Source organism: Salmo trutta, chromosome 21 (genome assembly GCF_901001165.1).
Source record: "Salmo trutta chromosome 21, fSalTru1.1, whole genome shotgun sequence".
Taxonomy (NCBI): Eukaryota; Metazoa; Chordata; class Actinopteri; order Salmoniformes; family Salmonidae; genus Salmo; species Salmo trutta.
This window is the reverse complement of record NC_042977.1, coordinates 42699078-42726069: the sequence shown is the minus strand read 5'-3', so window position 1 is coordinate 42726069 and position 26992 is coordinate 42699078. Positions and strand designations below refer to the sequence as shown.

At 44.9% G+C, this 26992-nt stretch overlaps 1 protein-coding gene across 1 annotated transcript; it reads left to right on the top strand.

Moving 5' to 3' along the window:
- Positions 1 to 3388: 3388 nt before the first annotated feature.
- Positions 3389 to 26978, top strand: LOC115157483 (junctional protein associated with coronary artery disease homolog). The gene is made up of 4 exons (XM_029705779.1): positions 3389 to 3551; positions 12077 to 12584; positions 21778 to 26147; positions 26704 to 26978. The coding sequence occupies exons 2-4, from the start codon at positions 12193 to 12195 to the stop codon at positions 26709 to 26711; spliced, it is 4770 nt and encodes a 1589-aa protein (XP_029561639.1). The 5' UTR covers positions 3389 to 3551; positions 12077 to 12192; the 3' UTR covers positions 26712 to 26978.
- The last annotated feature ends 14 nt before the right edge of the window (positions 26979 to 26992 follow it).

The following is a 26992-nucleotide window of genomic DNA, read 5'->3' as shown; positions in this document are numbered from 1 at the left end:
CCACTAGACCCTCTCTATAATAAGAGAAGAGACCACTAGACCCTCTCTACAGTAAGAGAAGAGACCACTAGACCCTCTCTACAATAAGAGAAGAGACTACTAGACCCTCTCTACACTATAATAAGAGAAGAGACTACTAGACCCTCTCTACACTATAATAAGAGAAGAGACTACTAGACCCTCTCTATAATAAGAGAAGAGACTACTAGACCCTCTCTACACTATAATAAGAGAAGAGACTACAAGACCCTCTCTACACTATAATAAGAGAAGAGACTACTAGACCCTCTCTACACTATAATAAGAGAAGAGACTACTAGACCCTCTCTACACTATAATAAGAGAAGAGACTACTAGACCCTCTCTACACTATAATAAGAGAAGAGACTACTAGACCCTCTCTACACTATAATAAGAGAAGAGACTACTAGACCCTCTCTACACTATAATAAGAGAAGAGACTACTAGACCCTCTCTATAATAAGAGAAGAGACTACTAGACCCTCTCTACACTATAATAAGAGAAGAGACTACTAGACCCTCTCTACACTATAATAAGAGAAGAGACTACTAGACCCTCTCTATAACAAGAGAAGAGACTACTAGACCCTCTCTGCACTATAATAAGAGAAGAGACTACTAGACCCTCTCTACACTATAATAAGAGAAGAGACTACTAGACCCTCTCTACAATAAGAGAAGAGACTACTAGACCCTCTCTACACTATAATAAGAGAAGAGACTACTAGACCCTCTCTATAATAAGAGAAGAGACTACTAGACCCTCTCTACAATAAGAGAAGAGACTACTAGACCCTCTCTACACTATAATAAGAGAAGAGACTACTAGACCCTCTCTACACTATAATAAGAGAAGAGACTACTAGACCCTCTCTACAATAAGAGAAGAGACTACTAGACCCTCTCTACAATAAGAGAAGAGACTACTAGACCCTCTCTACAATAAGAGAAGAGACTACTAGACCCTCTCTATAATAAGAGAAGAGACTACTAGACCCTCTCTACACTATAATAAGAGAAGAGACTACTAGACCCTCTCTACACTATAATAAGAGAAGAGACTACTAGACCCTCTCTACAATAAGAGAAGAGACTACTAGACCCTCTCTATAATAAGAGAAGAGACTACTAGACCCTCTCTATAATAAGAGAAGAGACTACTAGACCCTCTCTACACTATAATAAGAGAAGAGACTACTAGACCCTCTCTACACTATAATAAGAGAAGAGCCTACTAGACCCTCTCTACACTATAATAAGAGAAGAGACTACTAGACCCTCTCTACAATAAGAGAAGAGACTACTAGACCCTCTCTACACTATAATAAGAGAAGAGACTACTAGACCCTCTCTACAATAAGAGAAGAGACTACTAGACCCTCTCTATAATAAGAGAAGAGACTACAAGACCCTCTCTACACTATAATAAGAGAAGAGACTACAAGACCCTCTCTACACTATATTAAGAGAAGAGACTACTAGACCCTCTCTATAATAAGAGAAGAGACTACTAGACCCTCTCTATAATAAGAGAAGGGACTACTAGACCCTCTCTACAGTAAGAGAAGAGACTACTAGACCCTCTCTACACTATAATAAGAGAAGAGACTACTAGACCCTCTCTACACTATAATAAGAGAAGAGACTACTAGACCCTCTCTATAATAAGAGAAGAGACTACTAGACCCTCTCTACAATAAGAGAAGAGACTACTAGACCCTCTCTATAATAAGAGAAGGGACTACTAGACCCTCTCTACAGTAAGAGAAGAGACTACTAGACCCTCTCTACACTATAATAAGAGAAGAGACTACTAGACCCTCTCTACACTATAATAAGAGAAGAGACTACTAGACCCTCTCTATAATAAGAGAAGAGACTACTAGACCCTCTCTATAATAAGAGAAGAGACTACTAGACCCTCTCTACACTATAATAAGAGAAGAGACTACTAGACCCTCTCTACACTAAGAGAAGAGACTACTAGACCCTCTCTACACTATAATAAGAGAAGAGACTACTAGACCCTCTCTACAATAAGAGAAGAGACTACTAGACCCTCTCTACAATAAGAGAAGAGACTACTAGACCCTCTCTACACTATAATAAGAGAAGAGACTACTAGACCCTCTCTATAATAAGAGAAGAGACTACTAGACCCTCTCTACAATAAGAGAAGAGACTACTAGACCCTCTCTACAGTACAGTGAGCTTTCATTAAAAACCACCATGAACTATCAGGGAACAGTTTCCCACAGATAACACAGCAGCATGTTCCCTCAGTGTGAAATTTTAACTGTATGGCAGTCGCTGAATCCTGCCCTTGGTGGTGCATTGCTAACGGTGATGACTCGTCAGTGAGTGTGTCCCTGTCCCATCCAATGCCAAGACAGTTTGGTTAATTAAATGAACTCTTGCTCAGGCCTTCCTTCCCGTGCCACCCGCGGGATGCCGTGACCACCCGAACCTCACCGAGAAATGTATTACAGACCAAGTGTTAAAGGAGCTCATGTTCTGAAGGCAGAGAGAAACAGAGGTGGCATCCCAAATGGAACCCTATTCCCTTTTGTACAATTATTTTGTCCAGGTAGTTAAAAGTAGTGCATTATATAGGGAATAGGGCCCAGGTCAAAATGTGTGAATTGTGTAAGGAATAAGGTGTTCAGTGGGATGCACACTATGACAGCATAGGCCTACAGTGAATAGCAGAGGGAGGAGATCGATAGCATGCCATAAAATAGTACAGTGATGTCAGAGGAGGGAGAGAATGAGCATACCTGCCTACTAAAGCAGAAAAAAAACCTGATTCTGAGGCTGATGAGGTATTCAGAGTGGTCGTTCTGTCACTGTATGTGTGGTGTCTGTCCGAAGGGGTTGCGGATAAAATAACAACACAGAAAGATGACTGAGGGTTGACACTATGCTACATCGGCAACACGTGGCCTCATGTGCTTCGTTGTATGAGGGTCTCCCCTTGTCAAACCAAGTCTAAGGGCAGATGTATTGTGGAATGGGTGAGCTGCTTTCAGGTATTATAGAGTAATTACACACGTATTACACTGTCCTGTACATTGGGGGGAATTATGGTTTGAATGACGGAATATAATCATTGTGTGTGTTGTGTGTGTGTGTGTGTGTGTGTGTGTGTAGTACGTGTATACCCATGAATACTCACGTATATATATGAATGTATTCAGAGACATATATCTATGGCATAATGGTATGTATGGATACATGCTTCCATTGAAACACAATCAATAATATGTAAAACATTTATTGACGCCTCTGTCAAGGAAAAAATAACTTATTACACAGTTTGGAAGAAACCATTTTGAAATCCCTTTTAAAGGAACGACGAACGCACAGCACAGCACAGGCTGATGAGCTGGTGGAGGAAACTCCACTCCGTCCAGGCAGCGCGTCTTTATCCTTATCGTAATAGGCATGCTCAGCAGAAGGGCTGTGCAGTGCTCTCAGCAACTGAAGCTGGGCGCAGGGGAACTGCAACGGCCGCGCAAAGCATCTTCCAGGTAGGATGCGTATCTCTGTCATTTCGCGTTTATAATGATCTCGCAAATATTTATGCATTTTTATACTATGATAATGCTTTGCCATGCAGATATAATTTTTCAGGGGAGGGGCTGTCTATTTTTGCTTCACGTACACGGTAGCGCAGGGTGGCTGTGTGGGTCTTGGTAAACACACACAGTCAGCTAAGACGCATCTGCAAACCTTATAATTAACGGCGCTTTAAACTTGCACACACGGAACATGTTCAGCCTTCGATTGATCAACGTTAAACAGCGATTGATGGCGCGATGTGAATATGTATTTGATGGCATGGTGGGGTGTATTCTTTGGGGAGACGTGTAAAATTGCAATGGGGTTATGATTTGGCTAACGGCCGTTGTCAATGCACTACCGTTCACTACATTTTTAACTTAGTGTGTGTGCGCACGTATATACATTTTTCATAGGCGCTAGTATATACCTGCAGTAACCTAGCCTGCTGCGTAAAGCAATGTTTTATATTGTATGGGAGTGCAAAGCTGACTTGAGAAATCATTCTAACAGGCAATTGTATGTAGGCTGTACCATCTAACACTGCAGTATAGCAAGGCTCTATAGCTAACCATAATGTATCTATCTAGTCTACATAGTAACAGGAATAATCAGTTATTGATAGGCAGTGGGCGGCTTCTCTGTTTCAGACGGTTATGCCTTTACGGAGGCAGGTTGAATCATATATGAAAATAAGCGTAATGCATATGTTATTTGTTTTTATATATCCGGGACAAGGTCCAAACGTGGTTTTCAACTTATGGTTCAAATTAGATAGCAAAGTTCAGACACTAGCCTAAGTCATAGGTCAAAGTTCAGACACTAGCCTAAGTCATAGGTCAAAGTTCAGACACTAGCCTAAGTCATAGGTCAAAGTTCAGACACTAGCTTAAGTCATAGGTCCGAAATACAGGACATTTAAAAAACAACATAGGATGAAATGTCTGTCTGACTTTCAGGTCTGCAATAAGATGGCATTCTAGATATCCATCATTAGCACAGAGGTAGGCTGCATGGTGTTGCAAGGGCTGCGTTCCTATTTGCCTTGGTCAAAAGAAGTGTACTATATTGGGAAAAGGGTGTCATTAGGGATGCAGGCTGGTGTTGGTTGCATGGTTTTTCTGCACGGTGTTGCTGCACGGTGTCACAGTGCACTACTTACTACCTGACTACTCAGGGGAGGGAGGGAGGGAGGGGGGGGAGGGAGGGGGGGGAGGGGGGAGGGAGGGGAGGGAAATGAAGGGAGGCGTAGAGGGGAAGAGAGGGAAGGATGGGGAGGAGGGAGGGATGAGGGGGAGAGGAGGGGAGGGAGGGGGAGATAGGGAGGGATGGAGGGGGAGAGAAGGGGAGGGAGGGGGAGATAGGGAGGGAGGGAGAAGAGAAGAGAGGGAGAAGAGAGGGAGGGAGAAGAGAGGAGGGGAGGGAGAGGAGAGGAGGAAGAGGTGTGAGCCAGATCAACAGCAGACAGAGTCTCTGATGTGGTTTCAACAACCTCAGCATTGCCATTTTTCCTTGCATGCGTTGAATCAGTCAAGGTATTAGTCTTGTGAGTTGGTGTGTGACTGTTTGTCATTGCAGTTGCTGCTGGAGCCTACAAGGAGGCACATGTGCACATTCCAAATGACACCCCATTCCCTATATAGTGCTCTACATTTGACCAGAGCCCTGTGGGAATAGGGTGCCATTTTGGATACAACCTGGAGACACATGTGCCCAAGTGCTTCTTCTATGGTTTCCAGGGGTGACCTTGCTCAAAGATTAACCCTATTGGCCCTAGTCAAAAGTGATACACTATATAGGGAATATGGTGCCATTTCAGATACCGAAACCAAATGGTTTCAGTAGCCACCTTCTTCATCTTCTCCAAACTACTTTTCTGTCTGTACAATTTGTTTGGTCTATGGGTTTTCTTCACCATGGCAACAGAGAGAGTCATAGAGCACGTGCTTTTCATCTACCGTGGCAATTTTAGTTGCCGTATTCACAAGCATCCTGTCCAGGGGGTGTACTTGTACATCAAGCTGCCTCACTACTGGAACAGTAGAAGGGAGTCCTGCCCCTATGGACCATTCTATGCTCGGACGAGGCTTAGGTTGCCTATATTCAGTCCTCTACAATGCTCCTGCATGGTGTGCTAGTTTCGAAATGAAACCCTTAAGGAAATATTTTGTAGGTTATTGTAGAGAGGCAGGCAGCAGGTGTTCAACTGTTTGACACCACACACAAGGAGCCTGGAGTCATCAATGGGGCTATGGGTTATTCTAGGCGTTAGAGGCTCTAAACGTTATTATAAACAGGGTGGTTCGAGCCCTGAATGCTGATTGGCTGACAGACGTGGTATATCAGACCGTATACCACAGGTATGACAAAACATGTATTTTTACTGCTCTAATTACATTGCTAATCAGTTTATAATAGCAATAAGGCACCTCGTGGGTTTGTGGTATATGTCCAATATACCACTGCTAAGGGCGCGTGGCGTCGTGCCTAAGAGCAGTCATGGCATATTGGCCATTTGCCACACCCCCTCGGGCCATATTGCTTAATTCTAGATGTTAGAAGTTCTAGACATTATTCTAGACTTTAGAGGTTCTAGAAAATATTCTAGATATTAGAGATTATTTTAAGATGTTATTTACTCAAAGTTATATCTCAAGTGCCACCTTTGGGTGTTTACTGAGGACTCATAAGGGGAGTAGCAAATGCCATTCTATTTCCTATATAGTCCTTTATGGGCCCTGGTTGAATGTAGGGCACTATATAGTGCCATTTGTAATCTATGCAAGGTTTTTAAATGATGTTTAATGTTCGAAGGTCAAATTGAGGTCAAGAGAATATGCTGGAATATAAATAGAAATTAAGAAAAATAAATAGCAACTTGATGTAAATAGTATATGGAAAGTGTGAAATTATGTGGATGTACATTATGTGAAGTATCATTATTCCCTTTACAGTGCACTACTTTTGACCAGGACCCATAGGATTCTGATTAAAAGTAGTGCATTATATGGGGAATAGGGTGCTATTTGGGATGCAACCACAGATTTATTCACATAATTGTAAGAACTACTATCAGGAAAATGCAGATATGAATCTGGCCCAGCCTCCGATAGGCTTACCACAACATTTCAAGGTTAAATGTTTCTCCATACTATGACTATATTATCAAACATTAAAACACACATGGCCATAGTAGAATTACCGAATCCTGGCTACCCTTTCGCCCCACAAACTATGCCATTTACTTGACTTGTTTATAACGAGCAACTAGACTTTATCCGCCTCCCAAATAGCACCCTATTCCCTGTATAGTACACTACTTTTGACCAGGGCCCATTTGCCTCTGGTCAAAAGTAGATGCACCCTTTGTGTTGATGTCCTACCGAAAGTGCTAAAGTTTCCATGGACATCTGTTACTGACTACCCAACTACACTGAATTTGAAATTGTGTGCATTTGTGTAAGCGAACGAACGATGTACTGTATGTGTCAGCTAGTTTTATGGCAAAGGGACAGCTGTTTTGAACAAGCAGACTAAAGGAGAAATCTGGGATTTATACATCCTTTTTTGGACTATTAAATTAATTATATATAGCCATCGATTCTTTATGAATTTAAGTGGTTGCATTTTTTCAGCCTCATCCCTCATCTGTTAACCAAAAAAGCGGCAGGGTTTCCACTTTGTTTTTGTTTGAATCCCAGATTGCCCCTTTAATGGGTTTGCACTACAGTGTTGATCTTGTATTAGAACAGTGTTCCTCAATCCATTTCTGTGGACACTCATCCAGGGAGGGTCGTTTTTTTGTTCCAGTCCTGCACTAACATACCTGATACAAGTAATCGCCAAACCATATTAGTTGAATCAGGTGTGTTTAGTACAAGGTTGGAGGGTAAATGTGCTCCCCTTAAAGGGTGGATGGGTTGAGGAACACAGTGAGAGAGGTGCAGTAACCTGCTCCCGTGTCGGCCTGGTTAAGGAGGAGACTCCACGCATCATAAATAACTACTCATTGTTATTTGTAGAGTCAGTCACAATTTGCCCATTGTACATCACGGTTTTGATGCTCCCAAACACGGGCTCTCACTCTGTATAATGTCTTATTGTTGTCGTTTAAAAGGGGTGTGATTCTGTTAAAGGAATCTTAGTTATTCAATTCTTGGTAACACTTAAAAGGGGAAATCTGCAGTTGCTACATCAATTTGTTGACCTGTAAATAAATGATATGTACCCATTGATTCATGTAGAATATAGCTTATAAATGCCTAATGAACTTAGTCTAATTGTCGTACCCCATCAGAACCCAAAATATACGTTTTTTTTACTCCAGTGTTTGTAAACAAAGTAAATGTAAACAAACACTGTCATTTTTATATCATAGATGGTCAGGCCTTGCATCCATAGTCAACAGCTTGAGGTACAAGTACACCCCCTGGTCAGGACATTAGTCTATCGCAGGGCCTTACCCTCAATCAATCTCCTCAATGCTGAGTGCCAAGCAGAGAAGCATCGGGGTCCCATTTTTACAGTCTTTGGTATGACTCGGCCAGGGATCAAACTACCAACTTTCCAATCTCAGGGCAAACACACTAACCGCAAGGCCACTGATCTGTTTAAAGGGATAGTCCACCTAAATTACACAATAACATGGTTTCCTTGACCTATAAGCAGTCTATGGACCAGGTAAGACAGCAATCAATGCTTTGGTTTTGTTCACCTGGCGTCTGTCTCCAAATGCTAACTTAAACCAACATGTAATTTTGTAATTTAGGGGAACTACCCTATTAAATTGCACTTATACCTGTGTAACAATAACATAATTACACCAGTAACAACATTTAGCATCAATGTTGTTAGTAGTAATCACAGCGGACAGAGCAACTTGTGTTTTTTTCATCTCCTGGGTACCTAAAACACCTAGTCTATCAGCCTGGAGAGTCCGCGGCAAGGAGTTTACATACAGTAGGAGTTTACATACAGTAGGAGTTTACATACAGTAGGAGTTTACATACAGTAGGAGTTTACATACAATAGGAGTTTACATACAGTAGGATATGTTCCAAAAGGCACCCAAATGCACTACCTTCCACCAGAGCCCTTTTTATTTCTATATTTTATTTAACCTTTATTTAACTTGGCAAGTGGGTTAAGAACAAATTCTTATTTACAATGATGGCCTACCCCGGCCAAACCCTAACGATGCTGGGCCAATTGTGCGACTCCCAATCACGGCTGGTTGTGATACAGCCTGGAATCGAACCAGAGTCTTTAGTGACACCTCTTGCACTGAGATGCAGTGCCTTATACCGCTGCGCCACTTGGGCTAGTTTAAAAGTGTATTCTAACTTAGTGTTAGTCTGGCCAGGCACTCATATTGCTTATGACTTGACATTTGTCCATTGAATGCCGACTTTTTCATGAAAACTGAATGGCAAGCCACTAATCACGTCCAAACCTGATAATCAGCATGCTAATGTGTGCAAAGCCTTTGATCACAGATTTTTTTGCTTTATAAGCCCTGCCACTGTCATCTCCAGGCAGGCTGAGTCTGTGATGGGCACTAATTAATACTGTGTATTCAGAAAGTATTCAGACCCCTTCTCTTTTTCCACATTTGGTTAAGTTATAGCTTTCGATCTACACACAATACCCCATAATGACAAAGCGAAAACAGGTTTTACACATTTTTGCAAAGTTATTACAAATAAAAAACAGAAATACCTTATTTACATAAGTATTCAGAACCTTTGCTATGAGACTGGAAATTGAGCTCAGGTGCATCCTGTTTCCATTGATCATCCTTGAGATGTTTCTACAACTTGATTGGAGTCCACCTGTGGTAAATTCAATTGATTGGACAGGATTTGGAAAGGTACACACCTGTCTATATAAGATCCCACAGTTGACATTGCATGTCAGAGCAAAAACCAAGCCATGAGGTCGAAGGAATTGGCCGTAGAGCTCCAAGACAGGATTGTGTTGAGGCACAGATCTGGGGAAGGGTACCAAAAAGTATGCAGCATTGAAGGTCCCCAAGAACATAGTGGCCTAGTAGTTAGGAACCACCAAGATTCTTCCTAAAGCTGGCCGCCTGGCCAAACTGAGCAATCGGGGTAGAAGGGCCTTGGTCAGGGAGGTGACCAAGAACCCCATGGTCATTCTGACAGTGCTCCAGAGTTCCTCTGTGGAGATGGGAGAACCTTCCAGAAGGACAATCATCTCTGCAGTAATCTACCAATCAGGCCTTTATGGTAGAGCGACCAGACGGAAGCCACCCCTCAGTAAAAGGCACATGACAGCCCGCTTGGAGTTTGCCAAAAGACACCAAAAGGACTCTCAGACCAAGATTCTCTGGTTTGGTGAAACCAAGATTGAACTCTTTGGCCTGAATGCTAAGCGTCACGTCTGGAGGAAACCTGGCACCATCCCTACGGTGAAGCATGGTGGTGGCAGCATCATGTTGTGGGGATGTTTTTCAGCGGCAGGGACTGGGAAACTAGTCAAGATCAAGGGAAATATGAATGGAGCAAACTACAGAGAGATCCTTGATGAAAACCTGCTCCAGAGCGCTCAGGACCTCAGACTGGGTCAAAGGTTCGCCTTCCAACAGGACAATGACCCAAAGCACACAGCCAAGACAACGCAGGAGTGGCTTCGGGACAAGTCTTAGTTGCCCAGCCAGAGCTCTGAGTTGAACCCGATCAAACATCTCTGGAGAGACCTGAAAATAATTGTGCAGTGACACTCCCCATTCAACCTGACAGAGCTTGAGAGGATCTGCAGAGAAGAATGGGAGAAACTCCCCAAATACAGGTGTGCCAAGCTTGTAGCATCATACCCAAGAAGACTCAAGGCTGTAATCGCTGCAAAAGGTGCTTCAACAAAGTACTGAGTAAAGGGTCTGAATACTTATGTAAATGTTATATTTCTTAAAACCTGTTTTTGCTTCGTCATTATGGGGTATTGTGTGTAAATTGATGAGGGTAAAAAACGATTTAATCAATTTTAGAATAAGGTTGTAACGTAACAAAATGTGGAAAAAGTCAAGGGGTCTGAATACTTTCCGAATGCACTATATATCAGACAAGCTGGGCTGTTTAGAGAGAAACACACACACACAGTACACCACACCTACACATACAGTACACACACACACACGGTCTGAATACTTTCCGAATGCACTGTATATCAGACAAGCTGGGCTGTTTAGAGAGAAACACACACACACAGTACACCACACCTACACATACAGTACACACACACACGGTCTGAATACTTTCCGAATGCACTGTATATCAGACAAGCTAGGCTGTTTAGAGAGAAACACACACACACAGTACACCACACCTGCACATACAGTACACACACACACACACACGGTCTGAATACTTTCCGAATGCACTGTATATCAGACAAGCTGGGCTGTTTAGAGAGAAACACACGTACACCACACATGCAGATGCAGTACACACAACCACACCCACACACACAGTATAGCCCAGGAATCCTGCAGTGGAAGGCAGTACAAGTTATTTCTGTTGCAAGTTTGAGACGCATTTGTACATTTTAGTCATTTAGCAGAGCGATTTACAATTCGGGGGGGGGGGGTCATTTAAGATACTATTTGAAGTAGGGTAGGGTTTCAGATGTTTTTGGAAGCAACTCTGCTATCCTAGCTTCAGGAAATACATTTATAGGATTTAAGGAAATACATTTTCACGTAATTTACTTAATTATATTTTTCAGAAGAGATTCCGTGTTTTAGAAAATGATTGACTTCCGGGAGTTTGATCGCTATAGAGGTAGTGCCTGTTGTAACTGGGCTGTAACAGGAACATCTACAAATACAAATTGTCTACTAACCAAATGGCACCCTATTAGTGCACTACTACTTTCCCTAAATAGTGCACTACTTTGAACCAGGTCCAGTAGGGCTCTGGTCAAAGGTTGTGCACTTAGGGTGCAATTTGGGACGTATCCAGTCACCTCTCTTATTCAGTGAAGTCGCCCCACAGGAACATTCTGTGTACTGTGTGACTAATCTGAAATCTGCATGTAAACACATGTATTATTGTGACTGCCAACCAGGAGAGCTACATCAGAGCTGTGCTGTTTCCCATTTCTCCAGCAGCCAGCATACTGTTGATCATTTTATACACACAGTACTGTGAAGACATGATCACTTAGGTTGCATCCCAAAATGGCATGTGTTCCCTCTATAGGGCACTGCTTTTGACCTGAGCCCTGGTCAAAAGCAGTGCACTTTATACTGTAGGGAATAGGATACCATTTGGGACATACTGTAGATGGTCAAAAGTAGTGCACTTTTTGGGACAGCGCTGACAGAACGTGATCTTCTCCCTGTTTGTTCTCCCCCTATCTACAGTATAGTGTACATACATTAGTGTCCCGTACAAGATCTGGGTATCTATACTTCTAAAGATGAGATTCTAAAAGCTAAACGTTACCTTTTTCCCCGTCTCTCTTCTCCCCATAGTGATGGCCTCTACTGAGCAGCTCTGCTCCAGCTCCCACCAGCAGCACTGAGCATAAGAACAGCAGAAACCCCTTCGCCCTCCTGCTGCCAAGCCAGACAGAGAGACACACAGCACCATGTACAGCGTGGACGACCTCCTCATTTCTCACGGATACAAATTGCCCAAGACAAGCGTCCCCTGCCCCTCTTCAACTCCATCCGCCACCGCACCTTGCGAGAAACAGCGCCACGTCGCCGCCACGACCGATTGCCACCGTGAAATCCCAGCAGCAGAGAACCAGAGGCCTGGTCGTGTTGGCTCACTGAATGGGTATGAACAGGCAGCAGACAGGGGGGCCTGCGTCTTCAGGAGCAGCAGCAGGCAGGCTCTACTGGCGAAGGTCTACCCCGGCAGCGGTGACAATGAGAGCGGCGGGGAAAGGAACCAAAGGAGAAAAGAAGCTGGCAGCGGTAACCTAGGTGACAGCCTAGCACAGCCCCTGGGTGATTCTCTCGCCACGGATAGTGGGTGAGTTTCCCCCCCTTATCTCTCTCTCTTTTGAGACTCCCTCACCACCCCCCTCACCCCCCCCCCCCTCACCCCATACCTTCCCTCCCTTTTTCTTTCTCTCCGGGCCCTTCGGCGTTGCATGTAAAGCCGAGCCACTCCGCCTGCACTGTGCAGGAGGGTGTTTTCTTCTGTCTCCCCATTTCCTTCCTTCCAGGGCTGTAGAACGAACACTGAGGCTTCTGCACCACTGTGATATGATCGGATATGAGGTCTGTGCTCCAAATGGCACCCTATTCTCTACATTCCCTTGGTCTTTGGTCAAAAGTAGTGCACTATATAGGGAATAGGGTGCTTTATGCTGTGATATGAGGAATAATGTACAGCTGCCGCCCTTCTGCACTGTTGGCTTGTTTACATTGCAATGTGAATCCATGCTTAAAGAGAGCACTCGTCTTTCCATTGGGTTAGTCCACCCCTCCACCACCAGCATCTCTACCAACACACAGACAGGTACACAGCCTGCAGCCCTATGGGCCCTGGTCAAAAGTGGTGCACTAAATAGGGAATAGGATGCCATTTGAGACGCGTCCACTTTATACACTACCATCCAGTGTGTAATATGTATTATCCATACAGACATTAGTGTAAACAGCTCAGGCTCTGTGCGCTGCACACACACTCCGCAGAGTGAGGATGACTCTGGACAAGTGTGCACATACCCATACACTTGTCCAGTGGTATCCTCACTCTGCAGGGTGTGTGTGCAGTGCAGGGTGCCTGAGCTGTTCACAGTGTGGTGGTTGGTTACGCTCTCAAGGCATCACGTACAGTAAGCTACTCTGCCCAGCATCCTGTGCTGCTGTGTTCATGGTCTGGCTGCGTCCCAAATGACACATTATTCCCTATTTAGTCCACTACTTTTGATTAGCACCAATAGTATCAGGTATGTAGGTAAGACCCAGATGCAGACAATGTCAAATGATCAATGGTTTAATATTCCAACAGGGGCAGGCAATAGGCAGGTCAAGGCAGGCAGGGGTCAGTAAACCAGAGGTGGGGTAATGGTACCGGACCAGCAGGCAGGGTCAGGGTAGGCGGAGGTCAATAATCCAGAGGTGGGGCAAAGGTACAGGTCGGTAGGCAGGCTCAGAGTCAGGCAGAGTGGTCAGGCAGGCGGGCTCAGAGTCAAGACAGGCAAGGGTCAAAACCAGGAGGGCGAGAAAAAGAGAGACTGGGAAAAGCCGGAGCTGAGACACACAACCCCTGGTTGACTTGACAAACAAGATGAACTGGCAACAGACAAACAGAGAACACAGGTATAAATACACAGGGGATAATGGGGAAGATGGGCGACACCTGGAGGGGGGTGGAGACAAGCACAAAGTGGTGAAATAGATCAGGGTGTGACTGTATATTGCCAGTTTAGATCATTTACTGAAATAACTTATTGCCAGATAACTGTGATCATTACTTTAGAGTTTGTTTTATTTTTTTATAGACATATGATTGTCTGAGTTACATCCAGAAACAAGTTCATTTGCTATTATCACCGTACTGAATGTGGGTGAACAGTATCCCTCTACTCTGTCTACTGTTGAGGTCTAACCTAAATAGCCAGGGTGCAATTTGGGAAGCAACACTTTACTCCATAACGACAGGCCCAGCCACGACAGGCCCAGCCACGACAGGCCCAGCCACGACAGGCCCAGCCACTGCTGTCCATGGGACTGAGAGCATGTATGAATGTGGCTGACCATGTTACGATAATCAGGTACATCACTCAGCCTGAAGGGACACTCTTTTTGATTTAATTATATTTTTTACACAATTAAATGAAATCCTATTTTGAGATCCTCGTAGCATTGGATTAAATGGCTAAGAAATAAGACTATGGAGTTGTCTGTCCCTGCAAGATAATAAGATAATGTCTTTATTATCCCCGTGGGGTAAATTGTGATTGCGGCTCTGTGCCAAAACATAGACAAGGACACATACAGACAATAAAGTTCATAAGCAATCAATGACCAACTGTTCACTATATACACTATACACATCAGCACAATCTGTCATCTACAATGTCAACTGTTCACTATACACATCAGCACAATCTGTCATCTACAATGTCAACTGTACACTATACACATCAGCACAATCTGTCATCTACAATGTCAACTGTACACTATATACACTATACACATCAGCACAATCTGTCATCTACAATGTCAACTGTCCACTATACACATCAGCACAATCTGTCATCTACAATGTCAACTGTACACTATATACACTATACACATCAGCACAATCTGTCATCTACAATGTCAACTGTACACTATACACATCAGCACAATCTGTCATCTACAATGTCAACTGTACACTATATACACTATACACATCAGCACAATCTGTCATCTACAATGTCAACTGTACACTATATACATCAGCACAATCTGTCATCTACAATGTCAACTGTTCACTATATACACATCAGCACAATCTGTCATCTACAATGTCAACTGTACACTATACACATCAGCACAATCTGTCATCTACAATGTCAACTGTACACTATATACACATCAGCACAATCTGTCATCTACAATGTCAACTGTACACTATACACATCAGCACAATCTGTCATCTACAATGTCAACTGTACACTATACACATCAGCACAATCTGTCATCTACAATGTCAACTGTACACTATATACACTATACACATCAGCACAATCTGTCATCTACAATGTCAACTGTCCACTATACACATCAGCACAATCTGTCATCTACAATGTCAACTGTACACTATATACACTATACACATCAGCACAATCTGTCATCTACAATGTCAACTGTACACTATACACATCAGCACAATCTGTCATCTACAATGTCAACTGTACACTATATACACTATACACATCAGCACAATCTGTCATCTACAATGTCAACTGTACACTATATACATCAGCACAATCTGTCATCTACAATGTCAACTGTTCACTATATACACATCAGCACAATCTGTCATCTACAATGTCAACTGTACACTATACACATCAGCACAATCTGTCATCTACAATGTCAACTGTACACTATATACACATCAGCACAATCTGTCATCTACAATGTCAACTGTACACTATATACACTATACACATCAGCACAATCTGTCATCTACAATGTCAACTGTACACTATACACATCAGCACAATCTGTCATCTACAATGTCAACTGTACACTATATACACTATACACATCAGCACAATCTGTCATCTACAATGTTAGCTGTAGGCCAGCCCGCTGGTGCTGCTTGTGGTTTTAAACATTCAGGAGCCTTACCGTCGCTGGGACAAAGGATCATTTGGCTTTATTTATTTTGGGCCCTGGTGCCTGCCCGGTAACATTGTCCCGAGGGCAGTACATCAAACTCCTGGTAAAGAAGACGTCTGGGGGCCAGCGGTAACTTGTTTGTGTTGACATCACGTGATCACGTAACTATCACTTTATATACAAGGAAAGTTACGTTTTTCTGCTCAGTGGCAGGCAGGCAGTGCATATCACCAGGGCTGCATTCCAAATTAATCAAATCAAATCCAATTTTATTTATTGCATGTGCCAAATACAACAGGTGTAGATTTAAGAGGGAAATGTTTGCTTACAAACCTTTCCCAACGATGCAGAGTTTAAAATTAATAATAAAAAATAAAATAGTAACTAACACAAGAGGAATAAAATACAATACACAAGAATGGAGCTATATACAGGAAGTACTAGATCAATGTGGAGCTATATACAGGAAGTACCAGATCAATGTGGAGCTATATACAGGAAGAACTAGATCAATGTGGAGCTATATACAGGAAGTACTAGATCAATGTGGAGCTATATACAGGGAGTACCAGTACCAGATCAATGTGGAGCTATATACAGGGAGTACCAGTACCAGATCAATGTGGAGCTATATACAGGGAGTACCAGTACCAGATCAATGTGGCGCTATATACAGGAAGTACCAGTACCAGATCAATGTGGAGCTATATACAGGGAGTACCAGTACCAGATCAATGTGCAGCTATATACAGGGAGTACCAGTACCAGATCAATGTGAGGCTATATACAGGATGTACCAGTACCAGATCAATGTGGAGCTATATACAGGGAGTACCAGTACCAGATCAATGTGGAGCTATATACAGGGAGTACCAGTACCAGATCAATGTGGAGCTATATACAGGGAGTACCAGATCAATGTGGAGCTATATACAGGGAGTACCAGTACCAGATCAATGTGGAGCTATATACAGGGAGTACCAGTACCAGATCAATGTGGAGCTATATACAGGGAGTACCAGTACCAGATCAATGTGGAGCTATATACAGGGAGTACCAGTACCATATCAATGTGGAGCTATATACAGGGAGTACCAGTACCAGATCAATGTGCAGCTATATACAGGGAGTACCAGTACCAGATCAATGTGAGGCTATATACAGGATGTACCAGTACCAGATCAATGTGGAGCTATATACAGGGATTACCAGTACCAGATCAATGTGGAGCTATATACAGGGAGTACCAGATCAATGTGGAGCTATATACAGGGAGTACCAGTACCAGATCAATGTGGAGCTATATACAGGGAGTACCAGTACCAGATCAATGTGGAGCTATATACAGGGAGTACCAGTACCAGATCAATGTGGAGCTATATACAGGGAGTACCAGTACCAGATCAATGTGGAGCTATATACAGGGATTACCAGTACCAGATCAATGTGGAGCTATATACAGGGATTACCAGTACCAGATCAATGTGCAGCTATATACAGGGAGTACCAGTACCAGATCAATGTGAGGCTATATACAGGATGTACCAGTACCAGATCAATGTGGAGCTATATACAGGGAGTACCAGTACCAGATCAATGTGGAGCTATATACAGGGAGTACCAGTACCAGATCAATGTGGAGCTATATACAGGGAGTACCAGATCAATGTGGAGCTATATACAGGGAGTACCAGTACCAGATCACTGTGGAGCTATATACAGGGAGTACCAGTACCAGATCAATGTGGAGCTATATACAGGGAGTACCAGTACCAGATCAATGTGGAGCTATGTACAGGGAGTACCAGTACCAGATCAATGTGGAGCTATATACAGGGAGTACCAGTACCAGATCAATGTGGAGCTATATACAGGGAGTACCAGATCAATGTGAATCTATATACAGGAAGTACCAGTACCAGATCAATGTGGAGCTATGTACAGGGAGTACCAGTACCAGATCAATGTGGAGCTATATACAGGGAGTACCAGTACCAGATCAATGTGAAGCTATATACAGGAAGTACCAGTACCAGATCAATGTGGAGCTATATACAGGGAGTACCAGTACCAGATCAATGTGGAGCTATGTACAGGATGTACCAGTACCAGATCAATGTGGAGCTATATACAGGAAGTACCAGTACCATATCAATGTGGAGCTATATACAGGAAGTACCAGTACCAGATCAATGTGGAGCTATATACAGGGAGTACCAGTACCAGATCAATGTGCAGCTATATACAGGGAGTACCAGTACCAGATCAATGTGCAGAGGTACGAGGTATTTGAGGTAGATATGTACACGAAGGCAGGGTAAAGTGACTTGCATCAGGATAGATAATAATAAGGTATTTGAGGTAGATACAGTTGAAGTCGGAAGTTTACATACACTTAGGTTGGAGTCATTAAAACTTGTTTTTCAACCACTCCACAAATTTCTTGTTAACATACTATAGTTTTGGCAAGTCGGTTAGTACATCTTCTTTGTACATAACACAAGTCATTTTTCCAACAATTGTTTACAGACAGATTATTTCAGTTTATTTCAGATTATTTCAGTACCACATTCATCTGTACAAACAATAGTACGCAAGTATAAACACCATGGGACCACGCAGCCGGCATACCGCTCAGGAAGGAGACGCGTTCTGTCTCCAAGAGATGAACGTACTTTGGTGTGAAAAGTGCAAATCAATCCCAGAACAACAGCAAAGGACCCTGTAAAGATGCTGGAGGAAACAGGTACAAAAGTATCTATATGCACAGTAAAACGAGTCCTATATCGAAATAACCTGAAAGGCTGCTCAGCAAGGAAGAACCCACTGCTCCAAAACCGCCATAAAAAACTACGGTTTGCAACTGCACATGGGGACAAAGATCATACTTTTTGGAGAAATGTCCTCTGGTCTGATGAAACAAAAATAGAACTGTTTGGCCATAATGACCATCGTTATGGTTGGAGGAAAAAGGGGGAGGTTTGCAAGCGGAAGAACACCATCCCAACCGTGAAGCACGGGGGTGGCAACATCATGTTGTGGGGGTACTTTGCTGCAGGAGGGACTGGTGCACTTCACAAAATAGATGGCATCATGAGGGAGGAAAATTATGTGGATATATTGAAGCAACGTCAAGACATCAGTCAGGAAGTTAAAGCTTGGTCGCAAATTGGTCTTCCAAACGGACAATGACCCCAAGCATACTTCTAAAGTTGTGGCAAAATAGCTTAAGGACAACAAAGTCAAGGTATTGGAGTGGCCATCACAAAGCCCTGACCTCAATCCTATAGACGTGTGCGGGCAAGGAGGCCTACAAACCTGACTCAGTTACACCAGCTCTGTGAGGAGGAATGGGCCAAAATTCACCCAACTTATTGTGGGAAGCTTGCGGAAGGCTACCGAAACGTTTGACCCAAGTTAAACAATTTAATTCAAATTTTACTGAGATTAAATGTCAGGAATTGTGAAAAACTGAGTTTAAATGTATTTGGCTAAGGTGTATGTAAACTTCCGACTTCAACTGTATATAGTGTTTATATATAGTCTAGTGAGTGTGGATATATAGTCTAGTGAGTGTGTATATATAGTCTAGTGAGTGTGGATATATAGTCTAGTGAGTGTGGATATATAGTCTAGTGAGTGTGGATATATAGTCTAGTGAGTGTGTATATGGTGTGTATATTTGATCTAGTAAGTGTGTATATGGTGTGTATAGATAGTCTAGTGAGTGTGTATATATAGTCTAGTGAGTGTGTATATAGTGTGTATATATAGTCTAGTGAGTGTGTATATAGTGTGTATATATAGTCTAGTGAGTGTGTATATGATGTGTATGTATAGTGAGTGTGCGTAGGGTCAGTGCAGATAGTTTGGGTACCATTAATTGACTATTTAGCAGTCTGGCTATTTAGCAGTCTGGCTATGGCTTATGGCCTGGGGGTAGAAGGAGCCTGTTGGTCTGAGAGCGATACTCCGGTACCATTTGCTGGACGATAACAGAGTGAGCAGTCTATGGCTTGCGTGGCTAGAGTCTTTGGGAATTTTTGGGCCTTCCTCTGACACCTCCCGGTATAGAGGTCCTGGATGGCAGGGAGTTCATCTCCAGTGATGTATTGGACTGTCCGCACCACCCTATGTAGAGCTTTGCGGTCAAGGACGGTGCAATTGCCATACAAAGCGGTGATGCAGCCAGTCAAGATGCTCTCGATGGTGCAGCTGTAAAACTTTTTGAGGATCTGAGGGCCCATGCCAAATCTTTTCAGCCTCTTGAGAGGAAAGAGGCACTGCCGTGCCCTCTTCACGACTTTGTGGGTGTATGTGGACTAGGTTAAGTCCTTAGCGATGTGGACGCCAAAGGACTTGAAGCTCTCGACCCGCTCCACAACAGCCCTGTCGATGTGGATGGGGGTGTGTTCTCCCCTCTTTCTCCTATAGTCCACGATCATCAGTCGTGGGTGAACAAGGAGCACAGAAGGGGACTAAGCATACATCCCTGAGGGGCCCCTGTGTTGAGGGTCAGCGTGGAGGAGGTGGTGTTGCATACCCTCATCACCTGGGGCCGGCCTGTTAGGAAGTCCAGGATCCAGTTGCAGAGGGAAGTGTTCAGTCCCAGGGTCCCAAGCTTAGTGATGAGCTTGGAGGGGGCTATGGTGTTGAACGCTGAGCTTTAATCAATGAACAGCTTTCTCACATTGTTTTTTCCTCTTGTCCATGTGGAAGAGGGCAGTGTGAAGTGCAATTGAGATTGCATCATCTGTGGATCTGTTGGGGCGGTATGCAAATTGGGAGTGGGTCCAGGGTGTCTGGGACCCCGGTGAAAAGTAGGGCACTATATAGGGAACGAATGCCCAGCTTTCTGAATTAAGGTCAGCGTGTGTTCTAATATGCAGATCATATTGCAGCAGCCGCACAATTTCACGGCATCTTCAAGGGAGTTGGGAGCCGCTGACTCAAGCACTTCCGTCAGATATATGTGTGTTGCCTGACTCCGCCCTCTTGGATTGGAGATGGAGATATTGATTCCTAGGCTACGTCCCAAATCGCACCTTATTCCCTATGTAGTGCGCTATATAAGGAACAGGATGCCATTTGGGATGCAACCCTCTTCTTCACTCCCAAAGCCAAAACATCAGCTTGGAGGCTAGCCAGATATACCAGCATTTAAAATGTCAGTTATCAATATCTCTCAGATCGTATAAAACCATGGCAGACTGGTCAGCATTGTGTCATCACAGTTAAACAGCGTATGGAGCGCTGGTATGGTTCCATAAGAGAGCGTTCCAGATAAAGCTCATTCATGATTTTTTTCTTCTCTCTCTTTGATCTTGTTTTGTGGGAGTCAGATGTTGCATCTGAGATTCCGTTTTAGAATTTTTCCAATTGGCTCCATATTACCTATATAGTGCACTACCTTTGACCAGGGCCTAGTGCACTACAGAGGGAGTAGGGTGCCAATTGGGATGCAACTATAGACTGGCAGGTCATGGAAAGGTCAGCAGACTTTTTCATTACAAATATAAGGGAGATAAACCGAATTCTGTTGGTATTACAAGTTTATAAATCTATGAACGGAAATGCTTCAAGAGTTTTGTTATTTTTGGTGTTACGTTCAAAAACCAAGTTAATCCTATATCCAGGTTGTTTGTTTTACAACCAACATGTACACTGTTTATAATATTTTTAGATTTTCCTATGTAAGACATGGGTTCAAATATAAAAATGTTCATATTAATGTATTATACAGTATTATAACTGCAGTACCTTAACACTCCATGGTTCTTTCTTTCTTTCTCCTTCTTTTTTCTTTTCTATTTTCATTATAATATAATGAAATCATATTATGATGATCACCAACCAATTGTGCTTTGTTGTCTTTCCAGGTTCTATGACGCTCCCAGCTTAACCTATTCTGAGCAGATCGAGAGAAGAGAGCAGTTGGACGAGAGGGATGTCTCCTACTGGAGGAGGAGAGGCCAGGACTTCAGCGTCCTCCTGGATTACGCCGATGGCCGGGAGCTGAGAGCGTCCGCTAGCTTTCTGAAGGCCTCTGAGGCGGCATGGAGGCCACAGGCCCTGATAGCAGAGGACCACAGGGGGGAGAGGGAGAAGCAGCAACAGAAGCAGCTATGGGATGACACCTCCATCTCCTGGCTGAGGGAAGCTGACGCGGCTCCTGGACAGCTGAGGGTATTGACTGGGGTGACTGGGGAGCGGAAGTGCCAGAGCCTGGGCACAGAGGAGTGGAAGCCTGCAGTGGGGCTGGGGAGGCAGCTGTCGGATGGGGAGGGCGAGAGGTGGGCACAGGACCAGCAGCACCGCCTGAGGACTCCAGAGAGCGCTGGTGCTATCCTTCCCAGAACCAGAGGGAAGTCCCAGTCCCTCCCCAGAGTGCTGTCGCCTGATGGAACTACTGAACACACAGACACACAGTCCAGCTTGGTCAGTGTCCAGCTTCGACCGGGCCAGGTTGATAGACAGAGAGTGAACAGCACTGTATTTTCCGGGCCTTATAGTAGGTATTACCACAGCGCCGCAGTCGGCCGGGACCGGTGGGCCAGAAACAGTTGGCAAAGCGGCGGTCCTGTTGCACTTTTACCAAAGCCCAGGTTCAGCAGGCCTGTCAAGCCTCCGTCGTACGAGATACACCAGCAGACTAGAGGTAGCCAGGAGATGCTTTGTGTAGCTGTAGTAGATGAGCAGGGTGGGTCCAAACAACTGAAGGACAACAGACCTATCTATCACCCAAGGGGTGGAGAACTGCAGAGACAAGACTATTTTGCACAACACTCCGCAATCTTTGGCATGGAGCCCCCCGGTTACATCCCGCCCCCGTCTTATAAGAGAGCCCCGCCCCCAATCAGGGGAGGCCCAATCAACCGCAATGAAGTGGTGAACTATAAGTGGAGGGGGGAGATGCAGATACAGATGCAGATGCCTGTGAGCTCAGAGGCGGGAAGGTGGTTTTCCAGACAGACAGGAGGGTCGTGGCTGGAACACTATGGGGAACGAGGTATACCCTACAGGAAACAGGTTAACCCTAACCCAAATCTTAACCCTGGATACACCGAGGAACATCTGGGGCATGTTCACTATTTACCCTTTGATGATCCGCGAGTGAGACACATCTCAGGAGGGCCTGGCGGAAATTCTCTCACTGACTCGGATAAGCTTATCCGAAACATCAACAAAGAGATTCCCTGCGCTAAGGTTTTAGGACAATCCACACATGATAGTGCCTTTTCCCCCCCACAGGGGCTATCTCTCAATACCGACAGCCGCAAGACATCTGTCAATGACAACGATGGTAGTAGTACTAGATGGTGCCACAAGGGTTTAATAAACAAAGGAAGTGTAGACAGTGTAGCGCCTGACCAGAGCTGTGGTAACTATCCAACCGCTTTTCAGGTTAGACCGCCCCCTCAGCAGATCAGGCTTGTGGACCAAGGTGTGTCAGAAACTGTGACTCAAGTGAAAAAGAAAGAGCCTGACTCCTCAGAGAAAGAGAAACCAAGAAAGGCTGACTCCTCAGAGAAAGCAGAGAAAGTAGAGAAAAAGAGCGTAAAAAAGAAACTTAGCGAGACAATATTCTGTTTGGTGTCTGTTCCCATCCCCCCAACGCCAGGCAGTACGTCCCATGATCAAAACAACAATGATGAGAAGCCGCCAAGCCCAGTCCGGCCACCAAGCCCAGTGGACAGTCCGAGCGAGAACAAAACTGGCCACTTAACAAACCAAAGTCTCCAAAGCACATCTTCAGCAGAGGCTGAGCTGCAAGCACTAACCGGTAGCATAGCAAGCAGCAGATCAAGCAGCAAAATAGTGAGAAAACTCCCCATTAAACCCCCCAAAATAAACCATCACAAGGAGCTGAAACTCTCGGGATCCTGGCCTGGGAACCAGTACCGTGACCAGGAGACTCAAACTAGCCCAGAGGTCAGAAAGCGTCAGCCTCCCCCTCCTCCTCCTCCAGGTCCTGAAAACAAGGAAGCACAAGACCCTCAAGTCCCTGCCCCAGGTTCCCCCGACCCAGGCGTCACCCCAGACCCCAGCGGTGTGGGCAGCACTGCATTCAGCTATCCCATAAAAGGGGTGAAGAGCCTGAAACCATCCAGCAACAGCGCCTTTTCCAGGACGGCCACTTTCTCAATCTCCAGCCAGCTGAACAAGAGCACAGTTCAGCCGCCAGCAGCAGCGCCACCACCACCACCCTCAGGAAACACGATGGAGGCCAAACCAGCAGCGTCCTGCAGTGGGCAGGAGGGCTTCGGTCAGTTCCTGCTGAAGCCCGTTAGCAGACGGCCATGGGACGCCATTGAGGAGCTAGAGACTATCAACAAAGAGCTCCAGGATCAACAGCAACAACCACAGCAGCAGAGCAGCAAGAGGCCCAGTGTTGACCAGTGCATCGAGGACCTCAACGAGGCCTACAAAGACATCTTAGAGCTAGGCACTGCCAGCAATAACGTTCCCAACAATGGCGGCACTGTGCAGATCCCTGAGCGGATCAAGATAAGGCTGGCGGGGGAGGCGGGACTCAGCAAACCCAGCAGCCTTAGGCGCACTATCGAGAGCTGGACTGTGTCCGTCGACCCAGAGTACAGGGAGGTCAAGAGCGCCTTCTCAAGACCCGCTGAAAGAAAGTCAGTGACATTCAGCAAGCAGCTAAGAGAGGAGCTCCCTGTCCCGCCACGCGATCCTACAGGATTCAGAGAATACAGGGTTGTTTCGAATTTGTCACAAAGGAGAAGTAGCTGCAGTGGTAGGTCGGTGAAGCTAGACCTCTCTTCGCCTTCGGAGACACCACCGCCTTGTGACTTTACCGGCCCTAGTGACTTTATTGACTCTCCTAGTGATCCCAGCGAGATCAGAGACTTAAGCCCAACGACGCCAACAACGCACACGGCAGCAGAAGTCCCCTGGGCAGATAGGCAGCCGATGCAGGACGCCTCCACACTTACGAGTCCCCCTGATTATGAGGACATATGTCAGTCTTTACAAAAGACCCGAGACTCAACAGAAGTTAACAAAACTTTGACGGCCAAATCTAAACTTGGTGGTGGTAGGGGCAATACAGTGCCTCCAGGGGGCGCCGGTCTAGACTCTGAAGAGGAATGCCCCATTTGTAAAAAAGAGAGCGAGAGCCAGATGTCCAGACCAAGCCCAATGTCTCCGCTCCATGAGGAGTCAAGCCCAGACTTGTCTGATCAAAGTAGCGCCACGATCGTCGGTGATAGTGGTAGTCCACAAGGAGATGAAACATATGAAGAACCAGCTGAGGACGAAGGAGACACAAAGCTATCCTCTGACTCTTGCTCGAATCGTTCAGAGGCTCAGACTCTGTGTCAAGATTGGAGGGAGCAGCTGTCACTCACAGATGATAAGAATGTGGGTGGGAGTGCTACTGCTGAGAAGACCAATCAAAACCAAGCAACCAAGGGTCTCAACAATCTATACGAAGTGAAATGTGCCGAGGGCATCCCAGAGAACGAATCCATAGAGGAGAGGGCAGCCAGGATATTAGGGATTGATGTGCCTGTAGAGTCCCTAGTTACAGAGGAGCGGAGGGCTAGAGAGCCAGCAACAGAGGAGATTGAATTAAGAGAGAGTGAACCCACTGCTGGAGAAGATTCAGAAAGAAGCAGTGTAAATGAACAGACATTACAAACACATGTGAGAGATACAGAGTCTGGGGAACTGCGGTCTACAGCGTCTATGGTGCCTGACAGTGGGCAGGAGTTACAAGAAAACGAGCCGCCACAGGATACCCCAGAGCGCATCAGGAGTGCCAAATGGACCCAACTGGGTCGAGAAACTCCAGGTATGCTGGAGTTTCCGCCAGACAGACTACCACTTTCGGTCCCCATGAACCCCGACCAGAAGCTGTCTCACAGTCTGGAGGGAGAGAGGTGGGGCAGAGGTGCCTCACAGCACATAGAGGCCCTGCAGGACAAGCTGGCTGCCTCGCCCAGCCACCAGGTGGCGATAGAGCGCCTGGCTTGGATGAAGGTGGTAGACTCGGTGTCCCGCATAAGACTCAGCATCAGGAGCACAGACTCTGGGGAGGTGGAGGAGGTGGATGGGGAGGTGGAGGGGGAGGCCAGCGGTGGCGTTGAACAAGTGGAAGAGAGCGCTGTCCTCCCTGCTCACTCCCAGAGTGACACAGTGGACGATAGAGAGGTCAAGCTAGAGGACGATCGAGAGACCTCTGAAGATACAGTGTTGCAAGATAAGGAGGTGTCATCTGTCTCGGGTAGCTACTTGATGCATTTATTTTTTGTTCATTTTAATTCAAATATTTATTTTCTGTTGAGCGGTGTTACATGTTTATTCTGAATATGAGAGTGTTTCACCAGGAATGAATAGTTTCATGTTTTGTTTGTTATGATACTTTTTTCACTGCCAAATGTGACTACACAAACATTGTTGGTTGTGACTATAATGAGTTATAATTTATGGCGCATGTATTTCAAGCAGTGAATTGTGGCTGTTATTATGGACTCTTCCCACAAGAGGGGGCTATTTGACCTACAATTCAAATCTACTATCACACACGACTGATATTACATTATTTTCATTCATTTTGAAGACATTTTTTATGTGTGTGACATACATTTTGGACATGTTATGAGGACTGTCACATGATATAGTCTACGTCCAAAATGGAACCCTATTACTTATTTTGTGTACTAATTTTAAAGGGCTTTAGTCAAATGTAGTGCACTTGATAGGAAATAGGGTGCCATTTGGGACTCACAAATTCACTCTAAATGATCTAGTGTATCCTTTCTTTCTGTGTATTCTACCAGAGGCCTGAGACCCAAGCCCAGTGGATTAAAGTGGAGAGCGACTGAGACGCCCGTCATCTTTCTCCATCTGAGGTTTAGCTCCCTCCAACACTGTGACCTGGCTGCCCACTAGAATGCCTTCATCTCATCCCAAACACAGAAACGGCCTTCTTCTCCGACAACAGCATTGTGTACACCCTCACCCTCGGCGTCGTTGAGTGCTAAGAGTGTTCCACTGCCAAAAGGGAGGTGTCCCCCTACCTAGGGGCAGCTTCCATCTACCCCCCCCCCCCCATCTCCCCCCAACCCA